The sequence below is a fragment of the Penicillium robsamsonii genome (genome assembly GCF_028829455.1).
Source record: "Penicillium robsamsonii strain IBT 29466 chromosome Unknown utg000001l_segment0_segment0, whole genome shotgun sequence".
In the NCBI taxonomy this organism is placed as follows: domain Eukaryota; kingdom Fungi; phylum Ascomycota; class Eurotiomycetes; order Eurotiales; family Aspergillaceae; genus Penicillium; species Penicillium robsamsonii.
The window spans coordinates 1,657,182-1,672,332 of NW_026643219.1; the positions used below are offsets into that span (position 1 = coordinate 1,657,182).

At 49.3% G+C, this 15,151-nt stretch overlaps 4 protein-coding genes across 4 annotated transcripts; 3 read left to right on the top strand and 1 right to left on the bottom strand.

Moving 5' to 3' along the window:
* Positions 1 to 910: 910 nt before the first annotated feature.
* ura7 (small subunit rRNA maturation protein UTP4) lies at positions 911 to 3,832 on the top strand (the record flags this gene model as incomplete). Its single annotated transcript, XM_057224948.1, has 2 exons — positions 911 to 1,964; positions 2,031 to 3,832. The coding sequence occupies 2 exons, from the start codon at positions 911 to 913 to the stop codon at positions 3,830 to 3,832; spliced, it is 2,856 nt and encodes a 951-aa protein (XP_057088964.1).
* An 820-nt stretch (positions 3,833 to 4,652) lies between these two features.
* On the top strand, positions 4,653 to 7,199 carry N7447_000673 (Yippee-like protein; the record flags this gene model as incomplete). The annotated part of the gene is made up of 8 exons (XM_057224949.1): positions 4,653 to 4,751; positions 4,838 to 5,066; positions 5,764 to 5,800; positions 5,869 to 6,018; positions 6,084 to 6,230; positions 6,306 to 6,402; positions 6,460 to 6,924; positions 6,975 to 7,199. The coding sequence occupies 8 exons, from the start codon at positions 4,653 to 4,655 to the stop codon at positions 7,197 to 7,199; spliced, it is 1,449 nt and encodes a 482-aa protein (XP_057088965.1).
* Positions 7,200 to 8,352: 1,153 nt separating this feature from the next.
* Positions 8,353 to 9,580, top strand: N7447_000674 (KH domain-containing protein; the record flags this gene model as incomplete). Its single annotated transcript, XM_057224950.1, has 2 exons — positions 8,353 to 8,746; positions 8,880 to 9,580. 2 exons carry the CDS (start codon positions 8,353 to 8,355, stop codon positions 9,578 to 9,580), a joined length of 1,095 nt encoding a protein of 364 aa, XP_057088966.1.
* Positions 9,581 to 11,405: 1,825 nt separating this feature from the next.
* On the bottom strand, positions 11,406 to 13,856 carry N7447_000675 (putative LPXTG-motif cell wall anchor domain protein; the record flags this gene model as incomplete). Its single annotated transcript, XM_057224951.1, has 3 exons — positions 11,406 to 11,887; positions 11,941 to 13,288; positions 13,383 to 13,856. 3 exons carry the CDS (start codon positions 13,854 to 13,856, stop codon positions 11,406 to 11,408), a joined length of 2,304 nt encoding a protein of 767 aa, XP_057088967.1.
* Positions 13,857 to 15,151: the final 1,295 nt, after the last annotated feature.

Sequence of the window (15,151 nt, forward strand, 5' to 3'; positions counted from 1 at the left end):
CCATGCTACGCCACTGAAATTCAAAACTGGGCTACATCCCGAGTGTTTAGTTTGCACCGACGAAACTTGCTCACATATCCAATGGTGCCGCCGCAAACCCCTGATTCAGGCTGCAACACGACCAAGTCAGGTTGCTGATCGGTAACTGTTTCCTGATCAGTATGTGGATGGATAGAATGGTTGTTGACCGCATCTTATCGGTTGGTCGATTTGAAATTCACTCATCTCTTTCTGTGAGGGGGTTTGCAATAGCGAGTTCGAAGATACCCCGCAACGTTATGATGTTGTACAAACACAGTGTTATAAAACAACGTTTTTTCTAGTGGGCAAGTAAGGCGCATTGGATGTATAGTAGCTTTAACCATGTACTCTTTGGATTTACTCGACCATACTTGTGTCAATCCTGTCCTTGTACAAGTGTATACTCCAATATTGGATCTGAGGCCCTGCTTTGTATCTAGGTACTGGAACTCGGGGGAAAATCATATTTCAATCTTAGAAATGAAGGCCAACTAAGAGCATACCCGCTTGACAGAAGACTTTTAGCGACAAAGATATTGTTTGCTCTTCTCATGAACGTTCATGTAAATATTGGCCTGATTTGCGAGGCACAATGATATTCGATGCCCCACACGTGATCTCGGGAAAACATACCAAACTAGTTAAGATATTCCGGCCGCTAAAAATTATCTACAGAAAAAAAAAGCGGCAGCGCAACAGTCGCAAGGAAAGCTTCGGCACCACGCTATAATCACCCCTTTGTGTTTAAGAGATGACTGTCTAAAGGCTGGTTTTACAGCCCAAGCTGAATTATTTCTGAATTGATCTTCAGCACCCCCGTTTCTGATTTGCACACCGTTTAAAACCATCCGAAACGAGCTTTCTGGCTTCGAAGCCCACATCTTCAATCATGGATATTCACCGTTGCCGTTTCGTTTCTTATAACCCACAAGCGATCAATGCACTTGCATTCTCGCATCCCCCGTCAGCAGATCTAGCTGGACGTGGCGTACCCACCCTCCGACTCGCGATCGGTCGTGCGAATGGTGATATTGAAATATGGAACCCGATGCGCGGTGCCTGGTTCCAGGAGACCGTGATGCGTGGTGGCAAGGATAGAAGTATCGAAGGACTTGCATGGACTCTGGATCCCCAGGAGGATGGGCCCGATGGCGCCAAATTACCAGGAAAACTGCGTCTGTTTAGCATTGGATACTCCACAGCCGTCACCGAATGGGATCTTGAGAATGGCCGCCCGTTGCGCCACTCCAGTGGAAACTATGGAGAGATTTGGTGTCTTGCTGCGCAGCCTCGCTGGCAGCCGACCAAGGGCAAAGATGGAAAGGCGATTACCCCCGCTGAGGGCGAGTACACAGGTCAGCACCTCGCTGCAGGATGTGCGGATGGGTCAATTGTCATCTTGTCTACTGCCGATAACGAGCTCAAATTTTTGCGCCTGATGCGTCCTTCAACGAAAAGAGCACGCGTCCTGAGCGTTACCTTCCAGAACCGCAATACCATTGTCGCGGGTTACGCTGATAGTTCTATACGTCTCTTCGATATTCGCACTGGTCAGTTGCTGCGGACAATCTCTCTGGGCAAAGGTCCCACTGGTGGCCCGAAGGAATTGTTGGTTTGGTCGGTGAAATGCCTCCCGGATGGCACGATCGTTTCCGGTGACTCTGCTGGTGAAATTCGTTTCTGGGATGCAAAGAACTATTCTCTCGTTCAACGGATACAGGGCCATCTTGCCGATACTCTTGATATCGCAGTGAGTGCCAATGGAGACACCGTTATCAGTGGCGGTGCCGATCAGAGGACGGTTGTCTACCGCAAGAAGGAGGGCGAGAAGGGCGACAAGAAGGGTCGCTGGGCTGAGATCATGCATCGTCGCTACCACACCCACGATGTCAAGACATTTGCTGTCTATGAGACAAAGGATATCAGTATCGCTGTATCTGGAGGTATGTTAACCTTTGCCCGCTATGAATTTGATGTGCTCTAGCAATGCTAACTTATCTCGTTCAAAGGTCCCGATGCAACGCCGATCGTTCTCCCTCTTCGTGAATTTGGAAAGGAACACCACCGCAAGCTTTCGAGTCTCCCGCAGATTCCTCAGCTCACCTCCGCGCCGTCGTCTCGTTTGGTTATGAGTTTCTGGGACAGAGAAGTGAGCTTGTGGCGTGTGTCGCGAGGCCCTGCATCTTTGCATGAGAACATTGATGGCCAACGGCATAGACTCGTCGGAAAGGTGCTGATCCAGGGCGAGGAAAACATCTCATCGGCGATGTTGTCTTCAGATGGCAAGACGCTCGCTATTGCAACCATTTCTGAGGTCAAATTGTTTTCTCTTCGTCGACGAAAGGGCGATGAGAAGGGTGCTCTGCGCATCCAGAAGATCGAAGTACCCAAGGTGCTTTCCGATGAAGGTGCTCGCCTTGTATCCATCTCCCCCGACGGCCGATGGCTTTCAATTGTTCGCCCCAACAGCGACATCTACATGGCAAGGATCCAGCAAACCTCCGTGTCTAATGAGAAGCCTCAGGTGATGCCACAATTTGCAAAGCTCAAGAGAGCCACACGTCACGTACGACACGAAAAGGCATCCCACGGAACATTGGGTGACTACGAGAGAACGATACGATCTGTAGTGTTTTCAGATGACGGCAAGGTTCTGGCGAGTGGTGATATCTCTGGCTGTGTCGACACCTGGGTCCTGGAGACAGCCACAGCACCCGCAAACGGTGCGGTCAAGCGTAGCGGAACCTCGGATTCCGACGACGATTCATCCGATGATGAGGACGAGGATGTCGTGATTGAGGGCGAGCGCTGGACTACCGCTGCCACCGAATCACCAATTCCTCGTATGAAGTCCGGCATTACTTTGTTGTCCTTCCGTCCCAATTCTGCCCCCACACAAAAGCTCCTATCCAATGCCACGCATCAGTCTGGCGAATCTCGACTAATGGTCCTCACAAGTGAGCACCAGCTTATCGAATTCGACGCTCGGGATGGCAAATTGTCCGACTGGTCAAGACGCAATCCCAAGGCATACCTTCCTGCAGAGTTCCGAGGAGTTAAGGACCGAGCTATGGGCTGCATGTGGGACCTCTTTGAGGGCCGCGAGCGCCTCTGGCTCTATGGAGCATCATGGCTGTGGATGTTTGATCTGCTCCAAGACTTCCCCTCCCCCGATGAGGCTGAAGCTGGGACCGAAGAGGGCAAGATCGCGGGTCAGCTTGTCAAGGCATCGAAACGCAAGCGCGAAGCCCTCGATGACGATGAAGACGAGCGGAGGAAACACAACACCGGTGCTGGTGATCGAATCCCTCAGTCACAGATGGATATCCACTTTGGGACCAAGGTCCGCAAGATCGTCGGCAGCGATGAATCACAGGGAGAATGGATCGCGCTGGAAAAGGAACGTCCTCGTGTCGCAGGCGAAGACGACGAAGCCTACGAGTACGACGAAACCTTTGCAGCCACCAATGAGTCAACCCTCGCCCGTCTACGACGTGGAGATGGAACTGTTGTCGAAACTGAAACCCCACGGAAGGGATCTCGGAAGAACCAATCTCTGCTTGGTGCCAATGGCGCTAGCGATACCCCGAAGAAGCAGCTTGTGGAGGTCAATGGTGCCTCAACTCAGCCTACTCGTCGGTGGTGGCACACCTATAAGTACCGTGATATCCTCGGTATCGTTCCTCTCAACACCTTGTCAGATGACGGTTCCGATGACCAGAGCCCGAGTGGGATGCTGGAAGTTGCAGTGGTGGAGCGACCTATGTGGGATGTTGAGCTGCCTGGTCGTTACGTGAAGGACTACGAGTGAAGCAGAGAGATGTGAAAGGGCTTTCTGTAAAAAATTAGAATGCAGCTGATTCAGACATGTAATTTTGTCATTTGAGCATACTTGGAGGAGCGCATGTTACCGGCGCCTTATGTACAGGGATTCTGAATTGATGATTACCCCCAAAATAACTTGCCTATACCTAGTGCACTCTCGTATATCCCCTGTAGTGGGTTCAAATCTCTCAAGTGAAGTACAAGGTCGTGACAAAGGAAGCTCTCGGGGGTTGGGACCAAGTGCGGGGCCTCAGGCACTGTGACTTAAGCCTCCGAACTCACCTGGGATCAGCTCACTTGACTTTTGAAACATTTGTACACACACCCTGAGCGAGCTGATCTTTCTAAAAAGCCCTTTAACCCACCTACTTTCTCCGCGAATCCCGAGTTTCCTCCTGATCCGCTTATCGGCTTATCGTCTACACGTCAGCTCCAGGGCTGTGAAGTCCGACACATCCTCCTCCTTCCATAGACCCTCTGCAAGGCCTGGAATACTTTCTCATAAATTTTGAAACCCTACACTTGACAGAGTATAAAGCCGCAAGCCCATTTAAGGGGGTCAGCAGCAAGGCTACGGCATAGGTCCTCCCAAACCGAAGCCAGGGCGGGGCCAACTACTCCATATCGAAGAAAGCAGGCAAACACGCTGCCCCTTTTCAATAAAGGGCCCGCATATCCCCTTCTAGATTCAAGTGTCAGCACTCTGCTGCTTCGAGCTCACTTCTCAGGACCTCGACTGCCATCTCAGATCCCCACAGAAACACATCCTACGCCTCTCCGGCAATAACCGAATAACCACAGCCACCATGGGTCTCTCATACAACGTCTACTTGACTGCCAACAAGATTTTTGGGTGTAAGGGATGCAAGACTCACCTGGCAGACTTTAACGACATCATGAGCCGGGTATGATAACTCGTCAAATCCTATTCTTCCTACACACTTCCTGCTATGAATAACTTGACGCTGACCCATGACTTTCGACTCACTAGAACTTCCGAGGCCAGCACGGGAAAGCATACCTCTTCAATAAAGTTGTCAACGTCACGCAAGGCGAAGCTGTAGAGCGCAGCATGACGACAGGTCGACATATCGTGCGCGACATCGTCTGCAGGCAGTGCAAGGAAACGGTAGGATGGAAGTACGACAAGGCATACGAGAGCAGCGAGAAATACAAGGAGGGGAAGTTCATTCTCGAGGAGGAGTTATTCTGCGTCGTTTGTTAGTGGGAGTGAAACTTCCTTCCACTCGTTCGATGACCTTTATGTGTGTCGATCTTGATCTTCAATTCGTGCACCTGACAGGCCAGTTCCCGATTTTATGATAAGCATGGGGCTACATTCTCCGAGCATTCTTGCGTCTTTGTGCTTTTCGAGACTGATTCTTGCGGCCTGCTTTGCCTTCTTTTTCTCAGCTTTGGTGTTCGCGAAAGGTGTAACATGGAGTATTTGGCATTTTCTTTTTTGCACAGTTTCTTTGGACCAGATGAAACCGGATCCCAGCTACACATTTGCAGAGCAGGACTTGAGTGCCATGCTAGGCTTTTTGGTGCGTCCTTGGAATATAGTTTGACGGTTTATCTCTCTCCCACGTAGCATCAACAATCTATAAGAGTCGATAGTCTCGTAGTAGTAGCTCAAATCCCCAAGTTAGTCTGTCTTCATTCACAAACACATACATCATATAGAAGGAAACCTTCGTGTTGGAAAACCAGCCATCTCTATCTATATCCTATTTTCGGCATCGCTTTCAGTGGATACCGACCACCGTGGGCAATGTACCAGCCCCACCAGATGATTCGCACAGAAGCCCGAGAATGGAGAAATTAGTCAATAGATTTCTTTTAACCCACTCGGATCCGTCTGCAATCTGATCGCCCGATATTGAAGAAATTTAACTATATCCACTATCTTTGTAGCAAAGGCGGTTTCCGAATTCCCCCACCAAACCCCAAAGTGAGTCTCTGCTCTCATACTTCAACCACGGTATCTCTCTGCAAAATATTGGTAATTGACATCGTTAGAATGACCCCCGCCCCCTCAGATTCTGGTATGATGCAGGCGGTCGTGTTTCACGGCCCCTACAAGGTCGCTGTTGAGCAGCGGCCTATTCCAAAGGTGCAGAACCCGGGGGATATTGTAGTCAAGGTGGGGTATACTGCGCTTTGTGGAAGGTAGGATTCATCTATACTTATTTTATGAAAAGAATATCAGTGCTAATTCTCATAATATTCTATAGTGAGTTGCACATGTTCCGTGGCATCGAGCCTGCAGGAACAGGATTCATCATGGGCCATGAGTTCGTGGGCGAGGTCGTTGAGATGGGTAGCGCGGTTAAGACTCTCCAGAAGGGTGACCGTGTTGTCACTGCGTTTACTACTTCCTGGTAAGCTGCATGCTCATTACATGCTTGTTTTGCAGTGCCATTGTAGACACGAACGTTACGCTGATATCTTGATAGCGGTGAGTGCTTCTACTGCAAGCAAGGGTGGTCTTCTCGCTGTGATAAGAACGAACTTTTCGGATGTGGCAGCCTGAACGGTGGACAGGCTGAATACGTGGGTTTCTAAGCATGTTATGTTTTTGCTCTATATGCTGATATTAAGACTAACCAGGCCCGAATCCCGAATGCTGACGGTTCCGTCATGAAGGCCCCCGAGGGCGTTGACGAGAAGTATTTGGTGCTCATGGGAGATATCTTCCCCACAGGCTGGTTCGCAGCCAACAATGCATTCAAGAACTCGACCCCAGAGCAGATTGCTGAACAGACAGTAGTCCTGATTGGATGTGGACCTGTCGGCCTATGTGCGCTCATCAATGCTCTAGAGTACAAGCCCAAGCACATCCTGGCAGTTGACTCGGTCCCGTCGAGACTGGAGCTTGCCAAGTCGCTCGGTGCTGAACCATGGAACTTCCAGCTGGATCGGGCTGGGCTAGACAAGCGTGTTCAGGAGCTGACAAATGGACGCGGTGCCGATGCTGTCATTGAAGTGGTCGGACTGAGTCCTGCCTTGCGCACTGGCTTCGAACTGCTGCGGCCTTGGGGAACCATCAGCAGTGTGGGTGTTCACAATGGAGAGGTAAGTAGATCTGGATTTGGTCACAGTATTGCTGCTAATTAGATACTTAGATTCCCTGGGATGGCAATGATGCCTACTCCAAGAACCTCACCGTCCAAATGGGCCGATGCCCTGTTCGTTCTGTTGCTCCTCGGGCACTGGAGGTGCTCACGAGGAACCAACATAAGCTTGGCTTCATGGCCGATCACATTATGCCTCTCTCACAGGCAGTGGAGGGCTATGATATATTCAACAAGATGCAGGTGCAAAAGGTGATATTCAAGGCCGACCAGTAGAGATCAGTAGAGAACGTATATAGTTACACATAGGGTGTTGATATAGACACACCCCTGTCTAAACCCCATGTAACTACCGCTTTCTTAATCAGAATTCTTCCCGGTTTCTGCCACTCCATATTCTTTCTGCCAAGTATTCTGCCCACTATTAATAATGAAAAGACCTGCCTTTTGAACACAGTTACTTATTTTCTAACTTGGGTACTGATCTATTCTCGCTCATTATGCTACATTCTATGCCTTTCTCCGTCCCCGTCCTCTTTATCGCGGCGGGTTCCTTGCTCTAACGGAGTAGTTGAGTGAGCAATTCATGAAAATGCTGTACTAAGTCCCACCTATAGAGTGAGATATGATATAAATGACATTGTACATGTACAGCGTAGGTACCTACTGGACATCTTGTTACATTTGTATGGGACTTTCGCAGAAAGGCGGTACATAAAAGTGGAAGGCGGTAAGGGATATGGAGGGCAAAATCGGTGTCAAGGCAGAAGCGGTACCCAATTAGGAACTTCCACCTGAAAGCTCAGGCATGGAGGGGGGGGGACGTTTATCCAAAGGGGGGGGTTCAAATATCAATTCCCTATATATATCACCAAGAGGTGATATTAAATAGAATGACAACAGGAGAGTAGAAATATAAAAAAAATTCATACAAAAAAGAAGAAAAGGTCACAAAAAAAAAGAGGTAGATTTTCATACTCGGGTCTCCGCTTAAAGCAAAACACTCACCTCAACTTCTTCACTCTTTCACATCTCCATCTTTCTCCTCACCTTCTTCCTTTCTTCCTCTCTTCTCCTCCCCCTCCCCTTTCGCTCAGCTTTTTCTATTCACATCTCCCTTCTTCCCCCTCTCTTAATCCGAGATTCTGCCGCTTTCCCCTCCCATCCTTTTCTCCACTTCCTAATCTCCCTCTGTGAGTCCTCTTTCTAGCAGTTTGATCCCATTCCACGCATTTCCCCCAACTTCATTTGCGCATCGCGTCTCATGCGCACTTCTTTTTACCTCTATTGCAAAGCTGACTTTATCACTATTTGGATGTGAAGTCTCTACCGTCCGCATCCCGCGACCGTACGGTCTTCAAGAAACCTTCTATCCCACCACTCGACCCTTTCAAACCGCTTCTCCCACCTTCATCGATTACCAACAAAAATGGATTCTACTGAGATTCACCAAACCACCGTCGTGGACGAGCCCATGACCGATAACTTCAACGACAACCTCGCCGATCAGGGTGATCTCGAAGCCCCCCTCAAGACTGAGGAGGAGTATGCCATCGCTGAGCTGACTCTGCGTGCTATCGTCTCCTCCAAGGAGGCTGGTGTCATCATCGGCAAGGCTGGCAAGAACGTTGCCGACCTTCGCGACGAGACCGGTGTCAAGGCCGGTGTGAGCAAGGTAGTTCCCGGTGTCCATGACCGTGTCCTGACCGTTACTGGTCAATTGCGCTCGCTTGCTCGGGCCTATGCGATCGTCGCAAAGGGTCTTTTGGAGGGTGCCCCGCAAATGGGCATGGGCGGCATTGTCTCTAACAATGGGACCCACCGTAAGTGATATCTTTTTTTGTCTCCCTCGATATTTTAATTTGGACTCGTCCTTCTATATGGCGAGTTTAAGGGACCTATACAGAGAATCCGAAAAATCTCATTCCGATTCGAGCCTATTCTAACTGTCTCTAGCCATTCGCCTTCTGATCTCCCACAACCAGATGGGTACCATCATTGGACGACAGGGTCTGAAGATCAAGCACATTCAGGATGCATCGGGTGTTCGGATGGTCGCGCAGAAGGAAATGCTCCCCCAATCCACAGAGCGTATTGTTGAGGTCCAGGGTACCCCCGAGGGCATCGAGAAGGCCATCTGGGAAATTGGCAAGTGTCTGCTTGACGACTGGCAGCGCGGAACCGGCACTGTTCTCTACAACCCCGCCGTGCGCGCTTCTCTCAGCGGCTCGCAGCCGATCAACAACAACCCCCCGGCTGGAAATAGCTACCAGAACAACAGTAACAGCCGTCAGTACAACCGTACCGGCAACGGCGCCGACTTCAGCGATGGTAGCTATAACCGCCGATCCAACTCCGATGCTGGAAACCGCGGCTATCCCCTAGTTACGGAAGATGGCGAGGAGATCCAGACCCAGAACATCAGCATTCCCGCGGACATGGTTGGATGCATCATCGGCCGAGGCGGAACCAAGATCACGGAGATCCGCCGAAGCTCTGGCGCTCGCATTTCGATCGCCAAGGCTCCTCATGACGAGACCGGCGAGCGCATGTTCACCATCATGGGAAGTGCTCAGGCCAACGAAAAGGCCCTGTACCTTCTTTATGAGAACCTGGAAGCTGAGAAGACTCGCCGCAGCCAGCTTCCCCAGGAGTAAACCCTTTGGGATCCTCTCTAGTGTGTGTGCGGATGAGACGGTCCTAGCAGGACTCCTTTGTGTTCTCTGACCTTACGACTTCCTTGGAGACTTGTCGGTCACGATCAACGGCGGTCATGTGCTAGCGCTTCTTTTATTTCCTTTTTATTCCTCTATTTCATTCTGCTTTCAAGTCTTCTTTCTGTCTTGATCTTCTTCCTCGGCTCTCTGAGGTTCTAGCCTCACACGTCTTATTCACAAAAAAGGCAAAAGCTCACTGCGATGGATGGAGGGTACACATGCGTATTAGATACCAAGTTTGTGTGGTCTATTGACCATTGTGCGTTGAATTGAATCGCAGCTCGAATGTCTCTCGATCCCAACCCTCAACTTTGTCAATCACAACAGCCTCACACCGTTCCCTTCCTCACTACCCACATCCAGCTGAACTGTCACCGTGATGTCCTTAATTCGTCTTTATCCCGACTCCTGAACCACAGACCTCTCCGCCACTACCCCGGTCTCTACCTCCTCCTTGTCCTTGTCATCGTTCCACCTTGTACGCCACCAGTTCATAGCTGGCGGCGTATATTGATCCTTGTCTTTCATCCACTCTTATCCCCTCGACTTATGTACCCTGTTCTCGTTCCCTTCCGATCCCTGATTTACTGCAACGCTATCACCTTTTACCAACACTACCCTCTCCTTATTTGTGGTGTATCTTGACCCTTTGAAAACGAAACCTTGAAATAATAAAAAAACGCTTCTCGTCTCCTAATTACCCCCGTTTCATGTATCTCCTCGCTACGTACCACCTTGGCTGTTGTTCTCAAATATAAATATATGGCGTTAAATGTCAATAAGACATTGCCATTATCTGAATTTAATAAAATAGGTTTTTGATATATCCTCGGCAGGTGGACTGTTCAGTCTATCCGCCAGGATATCTTTATCCGTTGGTCTGTCCATCGGATTCATGTTTAGATCACGTTCGTTAGCAAGATGTAAGAGCAAGTTATACTATACTACAATCTGTAAGCCAGTGGACACTTGAAGCATCCATCCATACTAGGTATCTTTCCATGAGGCGAAACCAGAGCGCCTTGTGTGCATTTACTAGAAACCAGTTAACAAAGCAAAAGCTCTTGAATATCTCATTTCATTCCATTCCATCATTATGTAAATGCTCATCTGTGACAAAGGAGATAAGAAAAAAAGACCAACCTACGGGCAACAGACCTAGATACAAAACGTACCCGCAAGAATTGAGAGAAATGACAAAAGAATAAACAAGAAAAAAAAATGAAAACAAGAAAAGTAAAATAACATCAAAATCCCTAGAGCGGGTACACAAATGAAATAGTGCCACGCGGTAGAGTATTATGGACAAGAGACGCCGCCAATGGTAGGTTTTGTACATGAATTTGACAAATCACCCGTAGACATGTTAGTCCATGGTGAGATGGTGTGTCGTTGCTGTCGAGATTTTTCCCGTAGAGAAAGATCTCACAGAGAAACTAGAATGGGTAATGTGCTGGCAGCGTGATGTGGTTTCGTCTCAGATCAAATAACACAGAGGAGATTCGTTAGAATGCATAGGGCAATGTTTTGTGGGGCTATGGACAGGTAAAGCTTCGAACTGCCGTGACTGGTGAGACATGCATATCACAAGCAAAGTCCTTTAAGATGGGAACGAGAACGCCGATGTCGAAGCAGATGTCCGAAAGAAACAGGATCAGATGCGGGGTCGCTGCGTGAAAGAGTTGAAGGTGACGTAACCGGATATGTCGACGGTTGGCATGCCATGGTGGTGGGATTCAGTCAGAGGATATGGGAGATGTGGACGTTAATCGATGCTGTCATCGAGGTTTACATTGTTGAGGGTAGCCGGGACACGGTTTCGAAGGCCGAATCTCCGTGCGCCTAGGCTGTTCGTTCGCAGTCGTGGTGTTTGGATTGGCGTGTAGCTGGTTGCTACTTTGCTCGATGGGGTCAAGATTCTGGTCTGGGAGGGCTCCATTTGGGGCAATCGTAGATTTTCTTCGACGGGGGATGCCTGTATGTTGTTGGAAGAGAAGCTAGGGGTTAGGCCATAGCGGCGAGACCCAGCCTGGATGTTGGAGCGAGATGTCGCAGGAGTGTATGTAGCGGGGCTCATGTAGCTTCTGCGGAATGAGAGACTGGATGAGAGGGTCGGTGTTCGAGGCTCTGATGGCTGTGCCTGCGACTGCGGGATTTGTGACGATTGGTATTGCGGGGAGCGGGGGGAGTATCCTAGACCGCTCTGGTCCTGCTGCATGCCGGAAATAGAGCGGGACAAAGTCTGACCTTGGGAGAGTCGTTGCCGAGGAGGGGGATGGCTTGCGCAGGAAGCGGTGTACCAATTTCTGTATTGGCTCTTGAGACCGAACGACTATGTGGACTTTCAGTCTCTCCACTCTCCTCGCCAATAGTCTGCCTGCGGCTGCGGAGGGAAGTTGACATGCGATTGAGACGAGTGGTTGGGTTAGACATGCCGGGAGATTGGGTTGGACTCTGTTTCATGTCTGGCGTGTTTCCAGGGCTGGCATTGACCAGGGATGCCCGACGTGCCTCAAGGCGACTGGAGATGCGAGTCGTGCTATGGCGCCGCTCAATGCTTTCGGGCTCGTGGTTCCCATTTCGCTGATACGTTGGTATGGACATACGAGCATCCACCCCCGTGCCATTCAATAATTGGGGCTGCACGCCTGTCTCGCGGCTGGACGACGGTCGGACATTCTTTAGCTGCTCATCCGTCAAGGCTAGGCAAAGCTCAGTCAGGCTACGGCACACACTGTCCGCTTTGCGGCGGGCATGTCGTTCAGGTGAGGTGTATCCTCCATTCACAACAGAGACGGTACCCGACGGTGCGGCATTGACGCCCAACGCGGTGGAAAGGTTCAAAGCATCGGTTATTGTCGCCTCGAGGGAGGTGTACACGTCACCGCTCAAGACAGCTTTTGCCTTGGCCAATGCGGATTGCAGAATTGGGTGCACCGGGCTATGTTCGGTATCTGCACCTGAGATGCTGGTTTTGCGGCGTTGCTTCGGCGAGGAGGATAAGGTGGTAACGGCGGTGTTTGCAGTCCGCGGTCTCTCATTGGTAGGGGTGTACATCGCTGCCGAAGATGATGGAGGTAGCTTCCCAGTCAATTCCAACTTTTTGATCCGATCTTTGAGATCATCTAGTTCGTCCCAAACAGTCGAGGGGGCCGTGATGGACAATGTCGATTCGGTTCCATCCGCGCGCGATCGTTCTGTATCGGCTCGCGGTCGCCCGGTCACTTCAGAGCTAGAAGGTTGTCGGCTGCTTCGGATTGTAGAGAGTCCCGAATGGCGACTACTACGCGGATCGTGCAGAGAGGACCGACGCTCCTGTTCCTCGGCAGCAGAAGGTGTGCGCGGTGATGTTTCTGGGCTCGTACGGCTGAACCGGCTTCGAGGAACGCCGACAGCTGATCGCGCCCCGGAACCAAGGCTACTGTAGCGGAAGCGACCTGAGTCGTCCAGAGGATGGGCGGATGACGCTGGAGTGTGGAGAGCGCTGTAGGGGGCAGTGGGGGAATCATTTTGGAAATGCAAGGGGTTGTCGATATTGCTGTATCGCTGATCGGGTGAGGGGGGTTTGTTCTGTCGTTGGCGACCGTAGACTTTGACTAGAATAACCAAGCCGTGACTAGTCCATATATTCTCGTTAGCTACCGAGCACTCGCAAAAATGGGTTCAGCGGACGCCACGAGCGATGGATTGCCCAAGCGATCAGGAATGCGATCGGCTCAAGCCCTGTGTTATTCCCACTTACCCGTCTAAAATCCGAACGACCTATCGAGTCGCGACGGCCCGAATCGGCTCTCGCAATATTTAAAAACACATCCTCGTTCTTTGGGCGGCTCTCGTTGATCGAGGACTTGTCCTCGATCCGAGTGCCATTTAAACCATTAAGATGAGCATTTTCATTTAGGGTTCTGGTTGCTCCAGAATAAGCCAGACTTGATGGCATTGTTCTTTTCACATCAGGGCGATCTTGGTATAATTCGTCCTGCCTGGGCCTCTTCGAGGCATAGGAAGATTCAGAAGCTTGGGGGCTGGGTGAGCTGAAGCTTAGGACGGATCGCCGGGCGCGGTGCAATAAGGAGCGTTTGGTAGTTAGATTGGGTGTTTCATTGGTGGGGCCGTCGAAGCGAGTGTGCAACGACAAAGAACGCGAGTGAGGAAAAGGTTGGAAATGTTGATTGACCTGGTCGGGCTGAGAATGGTCACGGGAACCTGCAGCCATCTGTACTTTGTACTCTGTAGGAGTACAAAGTAAGTACGGAGCACCTGTGAAGTATGATTCTGGGGAAAGCTAGTATTGTATACTTCCGACGGATTGGAAATATGCACAGTTCATAGTTGCAGGATGTCAGTAAGGACTTGTGGACTTGACCTGTCAGAATATTCAATGCGGGTATACACTGTGGGAAAATTTCAATATTGACGAGCCTTCCCTTTTGATTTTTGTCGATTCTAAATATTAAAATTTGGGAATCTACGCGATGGTCTCTGCGGACTATGCTGAATACTACATAGTACCTAATCCCCAGTACGATTCTACATGGAATTGGAGATATAAAAGAAATATACATGGACATGTATAAAAGAAGGGGAAAAAACTAGGGAAAAGAAGAAGAAAAGAGAAAAAAACAACAAACAGAGCATTGAACCATGGTTCAGCCTCAGCGGAGACCACGGTTACTTTGAAACAATTGAATTTGACGGTTCAACAGTTTTACAAAAATTGTTCTGGGTTACTTAGTCTACAGTATACTATGCCATTTATTTCATTGCCGAGGGTCAACCTTGGGATGAAAGGGATTATTTCGCTTCATTGTCTACAATATGGAGGTACGACATGCTGAAAGTGTTGAGGTCATTCTATTCTGGTCAATTCCCAAAATAATAAAATATAAGACAGCTTGGACTAAGAAAGGTATTCTGGGGATACAAGTTTCTGTTAATTATGCTTTCCTAGGTCAATCAACGGAGTAACAAGGTACGGGGTACTCCATAGTGTGGCACTGCCTCAACCTTCCAAGGTTGGAACTCTACGGAGTACTTGGTTAATCATTGGAACATAAGGCTATACTTAGAGAAGAAATAAGCAAGGAAATGCCAATAAAGGGGGCTTACCCAGTAATCTATGTCCTAGTGTACTCTGTATATTGAACACAATATACCATGTGGTCTCGCTAATATAACTTAACATGGATCCCTACGGTTCTGGCACATAACGCTTTTGTCTAGATCCCCGTGGCCATAGATAACTATATAGTGACGTACTTTATAAGTTAAATCCTTCAGCCTGTCTAGGTGAGCACTGCCACTCAGCTGGCATGACAAATCGGTGTGCAAATTACAACCTAAACATATTCCGTACAATCAGTATAATATACAGAATAGGACCAATTTGGTACTTTGGTTTGTTTTTAATACTGGTGAATTAGAAAACCAATTGTGGAATAGTCTGAAGAGCTCTATATTTTATACGGCTGAATGATAAAAATTTGCAATTTATATTGATAATAAAAGGTG